Below are 16,494 nucleotides of genomic sequence, written 5' to 3'. Positions count from 1 at the left end.
ATTTAAATATTTGATACCCTTTAGAAATCCCAAAAAAACTCTAAAGAGTGCATCAGTAACAGGTAACATGGAATGCATCATCATGACCATCCTCTAAAGAGCCTGAGGCCAAGTTCTTCCATTATAAAATGAAGGGCCAGTTTCACCATCTGCTCCAAAGCATTTGTCATTCTGCAAATGCAAAATTACAGTGGGACTATGGTGCTTGCTAGTTCTTACACTTCCTAGTAATGAAATCTTCCCAAGGACATAGGATATGTTTCCCCTCCAACTTGCAACCTATAATCTCACAAACATATAAAACACACCAACACTAAACCTCTGAGCCTTCCATGTTTTCATTTATCCTCAACTGCTGTTAATGCCAAGTCCTTTTTGGTTTCCAAGCCCTGGAGTCCAATGTCAGTGACAGATGGACTGAGCCTTAGCCCTGGGCAGGAGAGGATTCTGGCCCTTTCCTGGGGAGTTTGAGCAGAAGAAAGAGACTAAATTCTGCTTTGGAGAGAAGCTCTGAGGTTAAGCCATATGGTTTTCTGGAAGTAAGGGGTTCTGATTAATATGAGCATGTGAAATGGCCACTGTATCTGGGTCATAATAATAGCTGTGTGTCTGTGTCAGAAAAAAAATAAAAACAGGCATATGAATAATGAGAATCATGTGTTGAAGGACACATGCTGAAGGAGAGAAAAAGGATGGCCACACTGGAAGATGCAGGCATCTTAGGTTGTGAGCAGGAGACAAACACACAAAGCTGAGACATTCAAGGAGGTTTAAAAGGAGGAGAAGAGGGGCCTTTCTGTCAAAACAACGTTATTTATCATTTTGGAGACGGTGAGATTTATAGACTTGGAAGAATGTGTCTGTCTCATAGAAGAGTTAAACTTTCAGAAAAGCATGAAGTAGGGCTGGTATGAACAATGCCACATTCTTAAAAATACAGATCTTCTTTTTTAAGTGATAAGAATGAAGGAGAGAGAGAGAGAATAACTTTCAGTTAGGCTTAGGGGAGTCAGGGGAACTCGAGTAGCGTGAGTGGGTGTTGAGAGCGGAACACATTTTTTTTTTTCCTTCATGCAGCACTCTTAACCATTGCCCTGAACCTGTCATTCACACTCTGCCTCTGATCATCCAGTGAAGGGAAACAGTAAAAACAAGTCAGGAATATTAGAGCCAGCAGAGATAAATGCCTTCCTGCATGCCTCAGAAGAAATTAAACTTTTCCAAAGCATTGTTATCACATCACGCCGAGCCATCACTCTGAAAGATCTGAAACACCACTCAAACAGCAATGTATGGGATGGGACATGGTAAGAAGGGAATTTGCATATGCGCACAGAAAGGTCAGGTATGTAGGCACCAGGTAGTTATGGCAGGATGGGAGAAAGGTGCTGAGAGCTCTACTTGAGATCCCTCGCACTCCTGTAATCTGTTTGTTTGTTTTCTGCATGTCCCTCCCTGAGCAATCCGGCTCAGTCTCAATTTCCTATTTCCCCATAACCTTTCAATACACTAAACGAATTCCATGTTCAGTGCTGCTATGTTTCCTTTCCAAAATGCTTTCCTAAAGTATGGGGGATGCATATTTTCCCAGTTTATCATGTGCATGTGCATTTGTGCATACATTTCTCTCTCTCTCTCTCTCTCTCTCTCTCTCTCTCTCTCTCTCTCTGTGTGTGTGTGTGTGTGTGTGTGTGTGTGTGTGTGTGTGTAAAAATAACAAATTTATGGGTAAGGTGTAATACTTTCCTGCTCAGTTTAAGGGACACCCAAAACTTTACACAAAACCAGCCTTTTGGCTGTTGTGCCAGAATGCACAGCCCATATCAAGCCTTCCATGATTTCTGAAGAATGTGATCACTATGGGAAGGCATTGGGGAGACAGATCCTGCAAAAGGCTATCGCCATCCCAGGTACAATCATATACCTACACAGAGTCTGCTCTCCAGAAGTAGTTAGTGATGTCCTTCACTGCTCTGCCTTCTGTCTCCCTGGCAGGCTGCTGGTGCAGATGCTAGATGCTTGGGAAGGGGCTAAGATGAACGAGGAGCTGTTTAGGATCAGATGTCCCTCCTCTTTGTCTCCCAACTGCATTTGTCCTCGTTACAACTCAATATTGGCTACAGAGGGGCTTGTTTTGGTTGGGGGCCAGCCCAGGGCTCCCTCTCAGCGCTAATGCACCAAGAACACTGACTCAGTAGCAAATCAAAGCAACAGCTGTCCCCACCTCCTTCTCTGCCACCCACTTCCCAGTCTCTCTGCTCCTCAGAATCTTAAGTCTGTGAGCATTCCCACCCCCACCCCCCAGCCCACAGCAAGCCCACTTCTGCCTTCAGGTTTTTTTTTTTCCTTCTAGCTCAAGAATAGGACACGTTCCTCTGCTTTTCTCCTCCCATCGAGTCTAACCCCTTTCTCTTCCACTTCACACTCAAGTGCGGGCTCCCATGACTGTGAACAGTGCATGCTCCATCAGGTAGATTCAGGAGAACATTTGAATTCATATGTAAAAATATGTGCGTGCTGTGCACTCACACACACACACACACACACACACACACAAACACACACCACAGTCTTATTCTCATGGCCACTGCTTTTAGCTCCTAGCAACACAGCAATAGCCTCTGTCCTTCAAATTCCTCTTCTGGAGAAACTGAAGTCTGTCGTTAAGACCTGGCATGTGTGTCGCCGTGCTATCTGACACAGCTGCAGAGATCTTGTCTTCATTTCACCCCAACTTCTCCAACCTGTCTGTTAGTGAGTGTTCCCTCACTTCCCTTGAGGTTTGAGATCCTTCCTATGTGTAGGATTAGAAGGAGATAGATGTCACCAGATAGAAAACTCACACTCCATAGTGGCAACTGACTCTCCAAGCTAGCTAGCCCACAAGACTCTATGATGTGGTGATAAGAACAAAAGGCTAGAGTCATAACCATGGCTCCACTGACTGCCTGTGGGACTTGTTCGAATTCTCATACTTCTTGGCTGTTTGGTTTCTCATAGTTACAAGAAGCAACTGCACTTGGGCTGTATGTAGCTCAGCAGTTTGCACATAAGCATGCTCACAGACACACATACATACCAGTATTGGACTGACTGCTACTTAGGACCTTGTCCGTTCTGAAAGTCTATCCCTGTGAGAGTTGTGGTGGAGAAACTATTTGGGGAAAATTAATTTTAGCAGAAAGAGGAGAAAAGTTATTACACTTAGGTGCCCGAATCAGAGCAAGCTTTCTTCTCATCCTAACAGTGAATGATCTTAGGAGTAACCAGCTTTGGCCATTAGGGGTCAGTAGAAAATACTGATAGAATATGGAATCTGACTGTTGGGCTTAAGAACACACACACACACACACACACACACACACACACACACCTTCATAACATGATCAATCTTCACAGTTTTTTCCTAACATTTGCGTATGAAGAATGTTTTCTAATGGATTTTTGTTTACTTCTAATTTTCATGAGAAAAGAGTATTACACCAAGATAAGGTTTTCATTTTAATTCCCTCCTCACACCAAGATAGAGGAGCTAGCCAACTAGCCTGAAGGTGCTTCTCCTCACTGAGCCTGGAAAACCTTTTGTCTCCAACCTGCTGTGGAAGGAACCAAAAGATGTAAGTGAAATTCATCATCATAAAACCTGATTGGAATCCAGACTTCGTCTCTCCTAACCTGACTCTGAGGCACTTTTTTAATAGTGTGAAGATGATACACTCCTCAACTCTTGAGTCTCTGGCCCAGGCCTTGTACCAAACTAAAGGGTTAATTGCCATAAAAGAAGTTCCTTGGGGGAGGAGTGGAAATCTACCCTTCCCCCATCTGTTTCCACTTACATCTTCTGTGCCTCTTAGGAGAGTAAAATCAAGCCAGGAGAGAGTAATGACTTTAGGCCCAAGAGGCTTCTTGACAAACAAGGCTCCAGGAGGGAAAAACTAGACAGCAACAGAAATAATATAGGGAGAAACAAGAAGGAAAACCTCCTCTCAGCAACCCACTGACAGAGGGAAAACAGGGAGGGGAACAGGGATCAGAGAGCAGCAGCCAAGGCATGACTCAACTCCGGGGCTCTGAAGTGCTCCTGAGTGGCAAGGAGGGTGTCCGTGAGGACTTCGTGATCTCACTGTGGACAGAAGCCCATCCCAATGGAAAAAGAAGGAAACACATCTAAAATGCAGAGGGGCCCAGAATCAGAATTAACTCCCCTCTTAAGGCCCAGCCTCCCTCTGGCTATTTTCCTTAAGGTCACACAGGTGTTAGCAAACAGGGATCTAAGAAAAAAAAAAAAAAAAAAAAACTGAAGAAGATCGGAAAAAAAAAAAAAAAAAAAAAAAAAAAAAAGGCAACGTGAGCCAGGGATGCAGCACAAGACAAGAATACATTGGTAGCTGTCAAAGGATGTCAACAGGGAGGAGTTTGGTAAATGTGGCACATTTGTGGCTGCCAAAGACCAGCTGTAGGAAGTTGAGCGTAAAGAGAGTCCTTTGCGATCTGAGTGTTTTCGCTCTGAAGTCAAAGTGACTCCTCCAAATCTTGGAGTTATCTTCTAAATCAGGATTCGGATGGAACTGGTCCAGTTTCCTCCAAATGCACATTCAAACATTTACTCTTAAAGAAAAATGTGGCTCTGAGAATAGAAAAACCTCCAGGGGCCAAATTCCAATTCTAATTTTGCTATGGCCATTCTCTGCTGCCTGTGACCCACATGTGCACAGCAATTCACTAAGGAGCTAAAGCTGGGTGAGACTGTCAGATCTGGGAGCCCAGCAGTGAGACTCCTAAGGGTGGATACTCCATTCTAAAAGAGATTCAGTATTCTAGGCCACAGCCCCCAGTATGTTTTTCGCTTGGAGATAACACTTCTCCACCCACCTGTCATGGTAGTCGTGAGGAATAACAAGTAGGCTGGGCTGAGCAATATTTTTAACTCTGGAGTTAGAGAAATGCTGAGTCATCACCACCACCAGCAGCAGCAGCAGCACCATCATCACCATCACCATCATTACCATCAACATTATCATCACCATCACCATCACTGTCACCATCACCATCACCATCACTGTCACCATCACCATCATATTAATCACCCTCATCATTACCATCAACATCACCATCACCACCACCACCACCATCATAGTCAACTCCTACTCAGAGAGCTGTTTTTCTCTAGAGTCAGGGAACTGGGGCTCTGGGTACAAGCATTCAGCTCTGGACATAAGCATTCATGAGTCCATCTGATGTCATGCAGACCAGGGCTGGTTCCTTTGTCCCACCATCCCAAATGTGTACCCATGACACTGTTAAGAACTCTACCCATTCATTCTGGATCCTCGGAGCAAACAAGACAGGGAAGATACATAAACCAACCAGTCAAGGGTGACAGTGGTACACTCTCATAGCTTTGCCTACCAGTCACTTACACTGCAGACATGATGCATTTTTATTCATTTGAGTAACTCACTTATTTATTCAATAAATATTTATTGAGCCCTTACTATGTGTGAGGTCTTGTGTTTGCAGTGAAAAACTGAGTCATTGGTGCCAATGCATGCTTTGTAGAGGGGCATTATTGAGTCTGAAATCCTTGCCTGTGCTACCCCCAATAAGAACAATCAATCAGAAGGAGACACGTGTAAGGAAAGGATTATTTTGTCCTTTTAATGCTAAGAACTCTAAGGATATCGGAACCCACGGGTAAATGAAAACAAGGATTCAGGACCCCCCTCCCCCCAAAGAATGACCGAAGGCCAACAGGACAACGTTTTTGCTTTTAGATTAGATGCTAGAATATGGTGAAAACATAAATAAGTTTTGTCAAAAGTTTTAAATAAACACGTCGGTTGTTTGGTTAACCGAAGAGACCCACGTTATAGAAAATTCAGGATTGACAAATACCTTCCAAAGTATGGAGTGAAGGCAAATTATGCAATCCAGTTAAAACCATACTTCCCTGGATGCTAATCACCACGCCACCACTGCCACCACCGCCAGCACCCACGCTAGCCTGGTACCCAGTGATTTTTCACTGTGCCGATAAGAGCTGTCAACATTGTTTAGGTAAACCGTCCCTGACCAACAATGTAAGAGAATCTTCCCTCTCCTATTCCTAACCTAACACCATTACACACACACACACACACACACACACACACACACACACACACACACAATGCATGTTTTCGCAGGCAGTACCGTGAGAAGAAGCAGAAATCTTGGTCTTCATGGCCAGAGAGACCTATAAATAAAGCTTGTCCCATTCTAACCCTTACTAGATACATCACATAGCTCTCCAGCGAGCTTGTCTGGAGTTAGACCTATGGACCTCTTAACTTGAATCTCGAGGTTAGCACTAGGTGGCTTTATAAATATCAAGCCCTGCCTTGTAGATCTCTAGAGTCTCCATGTTCAGGCAGTCCGTTCTTTACTTTGCCTACTTCTTGTGCTTTTGGATTTGTCAGTTTTTCTTCACTAACAGATTCTGAGCTCTGTTCTCACAACAGAAGACACTCAGCATCTGATTCACTTAATCAATAAATATTTATTAAGCGCCTTCCATGTGCGATATGCTGTATTAGGGTTAGTATTGATACTAAGATGAATCAGATATCAACTGTTCTCGTAGGATCTTTATGATTTAGGAAGGAGCCCAGTTGCAATGCAGGGAAGAAGGCGCCACATCTCGTAAGGAAGGCAGAGAATGTAGTGAAGCTCAGAGATGTGGGGACAATTCCCATCTGGGGCCACCAAGATGGTGGTCTTGAAAGAAGAGTTACATAAAGTCGGCTTAAAAGCTAGAGTTGAGACCCATAGAGATGGGTAAACAGCATTAAAATCAAGTTATTATAGAAAAGGGTACGGACCCAGGATGGAAATACTTTAAATGAAATTCTAAATAGCTGCTGTGCCTAGAATGTGTGATCCGTAAAAGGGACAAAGTTGACAGGTGGGTTTACATCAAACTATAATACATGACCTTGAAAACCAGGCTAGCCAATGTGGGTGTGATCTGCAGAAAAATGTAAAGTCGGACGGGGTTATGGCTCAGTAAGGGTTTTGCTATGAACCTACAGTTGGATTTCCAGCACTCATGTAAAGAACCTAGCACAGCAGCATTGCATCTGAACACCCAGCATCGTGACTGGAGAGGCAGGTGGATGCCTTAGAGAAAGTGGGTAAAGAGCAGATAAGATGGCAAAAGAGCTTATGTACTGGCCAAGGCTGACGATTTGAGTTCAGTGCATAGGACCGCTATGATGAAAGGTGACTGACCCCTGGAGGTTGTCCTATAACTTCCATACAGACACTGTAAACATACATATATATATATATATATATATATATATATATATATATGTGTGTGTGTGTGTGTGTGTGTGTGTGTGTGTGTATACATGCATGCACACCTACATACACAAATCTAGTTTTAAAAAACCAGTGAAAATGTGAGCTGGAGAATGAGTGAGGAAGACACACTATTTAGCTCCTGACATCTACATGCACACTTGCATTCCCATGTAGGCATAAGAACCCACAAACATATATATAACATACAATATGCACACAAACACACACATACACACACACACACACACAGAGAGAGAAAGAGAGAGAGAGAGAGAGAATAAAATAGAAAGTCACAAAAGGTTTGTGAGCAGATAACCAATGTAAGTAGTAAGTAAGACTGGCATTTCCCAACTTACATGCCCAGTAAGACTGGAGCTTGCCTTCATGACTCTCCCCGTGTACAGAGCCAGCAGCTCCTTCCAAAGTCCCTGAGTAGAATCCTTATGAACTCCACTTCAAAGTCCCTATGTTCCTTTTAGAATACACCTCAGCTTCCTTCTTCCCTTTCCTGTCCAAACATTTTGAGGGAAATCATAGTGATGTCATAAATGACTGGCACAATTTTAATCCGACGATAGTTCAAGCTTTTTGTAAATCAGCTTATAATTTGTGCTACTTATCCATAGTCCTGATGATAGCATTACAGTCACTCACCTGCTCCCATGGGAATTGGCCATTCAGAACGTATCGCTAGCAGCCTACAATTTTGTAAAATTGGGCAACTTTCAGACATATTAACAGAGTTCTCAAGAGTAGAGATACAAGATCACAAGTACATTTCAGAATTAGCAGATATGTCACACATACTCCACAGAAGGGGGAGTGGTGTCCCAGCCACATCCTAAATAGTGGCTTCTAATAGTAAATAGTAAATAGCCAATCCAAAGTGAATTCTCTGCAAATATACAGAGGCAATCAATGGAGCACATCCCAAACACATCATTTATTGAAGGTTATTTGTTGCTTTCTGGCTCTGAAGAGTTCAGCTGGGTTTCAATGCTATACATCACCATTTTACTTATTTATCTTACGCAGGGGGACAAAAGCCTAATGGACAGGTCAGAGCAAGGAAAGGACAAGATGCAGACCAAGGACAGACGAGAGAGTGGAGGTCTGAAACAGGCTCTGCCTGATGAGCAGTATGTACAGCCTAGTGTGGAGGTGGCAAAATACTAGGCTAGTCACCTGCCCCAAGAGCTCATGAGGATGGAAGTGTTAAGAAAATGTAGATTTAAATGGTATCGTGGCTGCTCTTAACCAGCTCAGAGTCTACATGAGGAGCCTGGTAACTGAACAAACACACAACAGTGCAGTGTGTGGAAATGCTCTAGAAACATGAGGAGCCCCCAAGGGGCAGGAAGGGTTCTTGAGAAGTGTGCTATTTGGGTTCCTTCAGGCAAACCAAGGAGCCTCTTTGGCTGTCAACTTTGAAAGGGATTATACTGGCTTGCCTATCCCTTGCAATTGTTCTGAGATAAAAATGACATCATGGGTGAAAATCTACTCTGCAAACTGAAAGCCCCACACTGAAGTATGACAAGGCTATTTCATCAGCCCATTTGAATAAAAGTCTGTGTGTCCTTAGACTAGCTGCTGGGTTGTGTGAGGTAGCATAGACCCCTTACCTGACTTCTCCCTGTCCCTCCAGCATCCCATGCTCCAGGAAAACCAATCCTGTTTCCTACTTGATATGTACACAGCACACTCCAAAACATATTACCTGGAAAATAATATGACAAACTCACTAATGTCCAGATACCCACATCCTTGGTCTCCACACACAGCATCCCCAGAATGAGGACTCTGCACCTCAGGACTGCCTCTCTGCTGGAACTGAGAGCCCCGCCCTCTTTCTTTCTCTCATCCTTGTCTCTCTTCTCTGTCTCCATCAATTGCTTTTGCCCCTCTCCCCAACTCCTCTTTACCTGTTAGAGATGTACCTTGTCTCTCAACTTCGCTCAGGGCAAAGTAAATTCACAAATCTTCAGGGAGACCCAGGTCAAAAGCAGTGGGGGTGGGGGTGGGGAGGGAGGGGTGTTTACACTGCTGCCCACTGCTGCCAGCCCACCCATGAAGCTCTTTTAGAGCTTTATCTGATGTGACCACTATCTCGTTCTCCCCGCTCCCTTCCCCCCCTTCCTCCCTATATGTCACCCTCTTTCAAAGCTAACCTTTCTTCTCTATTCTCTCCGCACCAGCTTGCTTTCCCTTTTTCTTCTTTACCCTTCTCTCTCCCAAGTCCTGTCCCCTTTCTTTTTTCTTTCTTTTTTTTGACCCGCCCACCTGCCCTCTCTCTTAGCCCCACCTCCACTTCCTTATCCCTCCACCCCACCCCCAACCCCACCACACACACACACACACACACACACACACACACACACACACACACACACACACACTTACTGTTGCACATGCTGGGACCACAGACAAACTTCTCCCTGCACTGCTGTCCCGGGAAAAGAAGCAATTCCAGTCTCCGCTCTGCAGCTGATGAGCTCACTGAAATTTTGCGATGTGATTGGCTACTCTAGGTCTCTGTGGCGGGAGATCTTGAGAAGGTGCCTGGCTGGGTTCTTTGTCCCTCTGCTCTTTCGGCTTGGGTTAGGGCTGTGAACCCCAGACACTGCTGTATTTCACAACACAGTAAAAAAAAAAAATTGATCTAGTTCTGAGAGAAGTGGAGACCATTACCTGGGTGACAAGGTTTGGTGACATCCGAGGAAGGCACAGACCCAGTGAGACAGAAGCCTGGGAGTCTAGCTTGAAAACTAAAGAGCATCTGAACTTACACAGAGGCTTACACTCGGTGAAGCTATAGTGCGACTTCTAGCCCCAAATATGATCTTTCTTCAGTGAGGAGGGTCTCACCTTGGAACAAAGAGCACTGGATTTGAAGCCATGCATTTCATTTCTGGTCTCTACTTAATTTGTATGGCTTTGGGCAAGTCTTTCATTCGGCTTGGACATGGCAAAACAGTAGTGATGACATCACCACTTTTTATAGGTTTAGTGAAAGAATTAACTGTGGAAATACATTCTAATATTTAAACCTGCTGTGGTGTTAATAGATTATATGGTATAACAAAAAGAATCCTGGTTAAGGAGTTTAAAATGTGTTTTGGTTTTTGGTTTTAGTTTTGGTTTTCTTTTCTTTTCTTTTTTTTTTTTTTTCTTTTTCTTTTTTGGTTTTCCATTTTTCAGTAGCAAACCCCTCACAATCTTTTGTGGGACTCTTTGTCCTTATCTGTGAGGTGGGAAAACTGGACCGAATGGTCTCCAAGATCTTTTTGTTCTTGTTTTTGTTTTTTGTTTTTGTTTTGTTTTGTTTTTGTTTTTGTTTTTTTTGGCTCAAACACCATGTGATTGACAGATAAAGCTTAGCATCCTCCTTAAATGGCCTATCAGAGACGTTGTTTCCTTTCTCGAAACTCTTGCTAATGTCTCACTCTCCCTTAGGTTTGCTGATGAAGCTCCTTTCCCTAGGGGCATACCCCTTCCACACCCCCACCATGAAAGTGTAGACACTAGCAGTTTGCACAGGGCTCATCCTTGATGGAGATTCTTTCCCCAGGCTACTGGCAGGAGCAGGATTTGGAGCTGGGAACTCCGGCTCCACTGGAGGAGGCCCTCAGCTCCACAGGCTGGAGCAACCCTGACCTGCTGGCCAGTCAAGGTGAGAAACCAGGTCCTTCATCTCAACGTTCTACAGATGTCTCTCTCATCCTCGCACCATCTCCCACTCATGGTACCCCACCCCATGGTCCCTCTCCACTCATCACCACACAGCTTTCTCCTTCCCATCTGACGTCTAGATCTTAGCTCTGCACCGCCACCACTTTTCCCATGCACCAACTCTTTCCCTCACTCTGCTACAGAGACCTCTGTAACCCTACACCTCTTTCCAAAAATAAAATGACTCCAGAGGAGTGGATTACTCAAAACAAAGAGGTCCTGGAGAGGTACTGGCAAAGAAGAACTCTTCAAAGGTGACAAGGACAGAGGGATCAGAGGTTCGAAAGTGATTTACTTCTGTTGCAAATGAACGGGCCTCAGACACCTTCCATTGAGAAATTTGGAGAAAAAAAAGTCACTTCCAAATGTGCTCAGTGACTACACAGAAATCTCAAAATCCATCACAGGTTTTAACTCTCCATTCAGAGGATCACTTTAGGAAAAACTCAATGAGAACAGCTCTGTGCAGAGGACAGAACATAATTCTGGTGTTCAGAAATAGTGAGCTGATCTTAGGGGTCTCTTCACCTCTGCTGCCTTGCTGTCTGTGCCTATGAAATGGAAGACACTCCCTCAGTTCCAGCTTTTACTATTTTAGGCAGCCGCAACCATCAGGCTTCATATTCCAATAGGGAAACTACCGCCCTTAATGATGTGTCTTGCTTGGCATAATTTCCAGTTTGCCTTCCCTCTCGGTTAGGATCTAGCAGGGTGTATTTCCTGGAAATACAGGACTAGGAAAGTAAGACACCAAGCAGGCTGAGTAGGGGTCAAGTCTGTGACAAAGAAAGCATTGGACTGACTGTCTTTGTAGTGCTCTGTAGAGGATGTAGTATGTGTGTTTCCTGGTTTCCAATGAAGCTTTGCGAATAGTGCTGGTTGTGGAATTCTGTGACATAGAGCAGACTTTTGAACATTCCTGAATCAGAGCCTGGAGATGATCATTTTAGATTGGCTCTGAGGAGGTCACTGCTGTTGGGTCGCTAAAAGTGATTCTGAAGATGAGGGAATCAATATTAGGAATCAGAATCCTTGCTGTGGGAACTTTAGCACAGTGCCTAGTGGTGGAAACAGATGGCAGAGTTGGAGATGTTCACAGCTAGACCTTAGGAGAAGGTTCATTTGGCATTCAATTGATTTATCAGAAACAAAACAAAACAAAACAAAAACCCTGGATTGTTTTCCTCTCTCCCTCTCTTCCTCCTCTTTCCCTCCGTCGTCCTCTTGTCCTTCCAGCCCCCCCTTCCTCCCTCCCCCCCCCACTCTCTCCATTTTTGACACAGGGTGTATGCAGTCCAAGTTGGCCTCAAACTCAGCACTTAGCCAAGGATAACCTACAACTTCCGCTCCACCTGTCTCTACTTCCTGAGTGATGGGATAACATGTGTTCCACCACAAGTAGCCATTGTGGTGCTGAGCACCCAATCCAGGGCTCTGTGCAATGCTAGGCAAGGACTCAATCAACTGAGCTTCTGTTTTTGTTGAATTTCTCTAAGGAGAGAGGAGGTAGAAATTATGCTTAGGCACACTAAGGGGAAAAAATTTAGTCTTTTACTCTTTAAATGATATCAGGATAGGGACTTGAGTTTGGAGTTGGGGTGACAGGCAGACCTACCAGGAAAGAGAACAAATAGTTGGATTTGATTTTGCATGCCTATAATCCCAGCACTTAGAAAGGAGAGGCAGATGAACTTTGATAAATTAAAGGTCGTCTTGAATACAAAGTAAGTACCAGGCCAGCCAGGACTGCATAGTAATACCTTGTCTCAACAACAGCCACAACACCTAATAACAGTGGTAAAGCCTGGTAAGAGATTTAATGATTGGATTGAAGTAAATGCCGAAAAAATTATCAAATATGCTAAAATGTTTTGATTTTTTAATTTCTATTTTGTTTGCTTTGCTTTCTTTGTATAGATGAATATACACATCAAGGGCTGGTTTAGGTTTTACCACAGTACAGTTTTGGTTATCAGTCATAATTTCTTCTACTGGTTTTGTTCTTATAACAGATGGTAATAGGAAGGCAAGACATAGGATGGAAGAGATGCGTGTGTGTTCTCAGTGATGAATGGCAGAACCATATCTAAAGAGACACAAGCGGAGTAGTGTGTTCAGATATGGGTGCCTTTATCCTTTCAGTGTTTGTGACCCTGTCCGTTCATCCAACGTTCAACGAGAGATGAAGCTTTCTGTGTATCCAAAGCAAGAGAAGCTCAGGTCTGCCTCCCCTCCACTGCCACCACCACCTCTGTTCGCTCACCCATGAAGCCTCAAGAGAATACAGAGACCAGAGCCTTGGATAGCCTGACTTAGATGAGGTGGACTATGGCCCAGTAATGGGTAGACATCCTCACAGCTCCTTGGGAAACTAACTCTACTCTACCCCTGCAGATAGCCAGCCTTGGACATCTGATGAAACAGTAGTGGCTGGTGGCACAGTGGTTCTCAAGTGCCAAGTGAAAGACCACGAAGATTCATCTCTGCAGTGGTCTAACCCTGCCCAGCAGACTCTATACTTCGGGGAGAAGAGAGGTAATGCCTCATGAGTGACCTTTCTCCGTGGGGAACCATGGGCTAGGGGAAAAGGAGCCGGAGAGGCTGATGGGAATTTTCTGTGTAGTCCAAAGGCTAAGAAACGTGAGATATGTTATTTGAAAAAGCAGTAAGCTGCGGGCTCCTTAGTTGTTTACCGAAGAAAAACCCATGCTACAGTTCTGGCCTGGGCATGCATATTCTTATGGGGTGCTGGAGAAGTATCACCCCAAAGAAGCCCTTATGAGAACTGACAATCAGGCAACCCTAGTCCTCTCCTAAGTAATTACATAAGACACAGACTGTAGTACTAGCCTCCTAAGCTACTAGCCTTAGTGGCTCATGAAAGTCACTGAATACTTCTGTCCTAATTCAGAAGAGGGTTGTTTTGTTTTGTTCTGTTCTGTTTTGTTTTTGGCCTCCACCCCCCATCACTCTGCTCATCCCTTCCCCTCAATGATACTGGCCCAGGAATGGAAGGTAAACATGCAAGGTACTGGTAGGATCCTGACTCTCATTTCTCCTGATTTCCCCAGCCCTTCGAGATAATCGGATTCAGCTGGTTAGCTCTACTCCCCATGAGCTCAGCATCAGCATCAGCAATGTGGCGCTGGCCGATGAGGGGGAGTACACATGCTCCATCTTCACTATGCCTGTGCGAACCGCCAAGTCCCTTGTCACTGTACTCGGTGAGGTTCCCAAACCCCCGTGTCTCCACAGCATGCCTCTTTGCAAACAAACCTCCCTCAGTGGGTCCCCAAAGCTTCCCAGAGCCAGGCAAGCCTCCAACAATAACAGGGAAGTCCTGAACATTTCCCTTTAAATATGAGGGAAATGGAGTTCTGATCTGCTGCACTTACTGGATAATCTGGAACAAATCTCATCCTTTAAGCACAAAGTTTGTAATTTATAGCAAAGAATGATCATTCCATGTCACTCCAAAAATTATATGGGGAAAACACAAGATCTACATGCAATGTCTAATCCGAGTTTCCAAGAAGATTCTTTAGCTGTTTGAAAATACAATTATCTTCATCCTGTTTTCTAATTTCCATCTGTACTCTCTTGAACCTCTTATTATCTCAGGGCCCCCTAACTGCACTCTGGGTTATCCAGTCACGATCATCCTTCAGGTGTGGCCCCTCCACCCCTCCTACACTACCACACTTCCTCCCTTTAGTCTTCCTAAGGAAGACTTGCCCTCAAGAAGTAGATAGATCAACAGGAATGTTGACTCTTTATGCTTCTATCAATCTAGCTAAACCAAAGTAGAGCTCAGATGTCCTGACCCATGTAGAGGACATATCAGCAGGGAGAGCTTGAATTGTGACTTCATGGTGCCTCTCCTTCCTCTCCTGGCCATCCCCTATGCATGGCAGGAATCCCACAGAAACCCATAATCACTGGTTATAAGTCATCACTGCGGGAAAAGGAGACAGCCACTCTAAACTGTCAGTCTTCTGGAAGCAAACCTGCAGCCCAGCTCACCTGGAGGAAAGGTGACCAAGAACTCCACGGTGAGTAGTTCGTGCTCTGGAGTTACAGAGATGAGGTGGTTAAGGGAGGGGGTGGCTGAGATATGATGAGTGTGTGTGTGTGTGTGTGTGTGTCATATAAGAAATAGTGGAGATGAAGGAAATGAATACTCTGTGGACATGTGTATGTGTGGGACAGTCTATCTTCTCTTTATACATTCATATCCATTTCAAATATTTTTTAAGTTTGTCCTAGAAAGACTCAGGATCTGAAGGGCCCAGACAATATCTATATGTGAAGATACAGTCTATGCATACTTAAAATATATATGTGTGTGTGTGTGTGTGTGTGTGTGTGTGTGTGTTTCTATCTGTCTGTTTCTGCATTCCAGGGGACCAAACACGAATCCAGGAAGATCCCAATGGGAAAACCTTCACTGTGAGCAGCTCAGTGTCATTCCAGGTTACCCGGGAGGATGATGGAGCAAACATCGTGTGCTCTGTGAACCATGAATCCCTGAAGGGAGCCGACAGATCCACCTCTCAGCGCATTGAAGTGTTATGTATGTCATGGGCTTGGGGCTGAGAAGGACCGGGTGTGAGGTAGGCAGTGAGGAAAGGAAAAGCTGCTGGCTGCACAAGATGCCCCATGCACAGACGTGATGGCAAGTAAGGCTTCACAAGAGAAGCCCTTTAGTAAACACTGGCGGCTTGGAGAGCTGAGGTCTTTGTCTCCATGTCTGCTTGTGCTGCAGGAAAGCAGCCACAGCCACCAACAGGGGAAACAAATGAGTTGGGCTCCACTCCAATAAAACTTTATTTACAAAAGCTTGCAGCTGGCAAGATTTGGCCCATGGGCAAAGTTTACCAGCCCTTGGGCTGCATGGGTGACCATGGCACTAGACTGTAAACTATGGTGGTAAATGTAGCAAACCCAGAGTCTTGGGATATATATAGTTACTAGTCTTGTAGTCCATTCCACTAAGCGCTGATTGTGTGGTGTGAAGACAGCTCTCCCCGACTGATCTTGACTGTCTGTTTTTTAAAGGAGTGAGGTGGGCATGGCTGTCTTTATGGCCTCTTCACACTCTAACAGTCCATGAAGTCAGGAGGTGTGCATGGAAGAGAAACCTAACCCTTTCTGGTGCTGAGACATTCTGATGGCTTTTATTTCCCAGTCTCTATGTTTCTCTATGTGCCCCAGTTCTGAGCTTCCACTTGGGATTCTGATGGAACATGGCCAGTTGCTAGGATCACAGCTGCATCCTTTCCCCACACTTCTTAGTCGTCTCCCTGGAACCCACTTTTGGTACTAGTAGGGGATATCTCAAGAAGTTGGAATATTCGAGAATTTCTCATCTGAGGAAATCTGGAAACTTTTTCAAAGGACCTTCCATGTACGGAATTG

General features: G+C 44.5%; 1 protein-coding gene across 2 annotated transcripts in view; it reads left to right on the top strand.

Annotated features, from left to right (window-relative positions):
• The window catches only part of Cadm3 (cell adhesion molecule 3), a 32,512-nt gene that overhangs the window by 7,588 nt on the left and 8,430 nt on the right, over positions 1-16,494 (top strand). Inside the window, exons 2-6 of one of the 2 annotated variants that reach the window (XM_021198294.2) lie at positions 10,916-11,017; positions 13,471-13,611; positions 14,148-14,300; positions 14,991-15,128; positions 15,479-15,649. In XM_021198294.2, the coding sequence (XP_021053953.1) occupies positions 10,916-11,017; positions 13,471-13,611; positions 14,148-14,300; positions 14,991-15,128; positions 15,479-15,649 (705 nt within the window). The remainder of the gene's footprint in view (positions 1-10,915; positions 11,018-13,470; positions 13,612-14,147; positions 14,301-14,990; positions 15,129-15,478; positions 15,650-16,494) is intronic. The other variant, XM_021198295.2, reaches the window with a different exon arrangement.

This window comes from Mus pahari, chromosome 5 (genome assembly GCF_900095145.1).
Source record: "Mus pahari chromosome 5, PAHARI_EIJ_v1.1, whole genome shotgun sequence".
NCBI lineage: Eukaryota > Metazoa > Chordata > Mammalia > Rodentia > Muridae > Mus > Mus pahari.
Note: the sequence above shows the minus strand (reverse complement) of the source record. Positions and strands in the feature narration are given on the sequence as shown.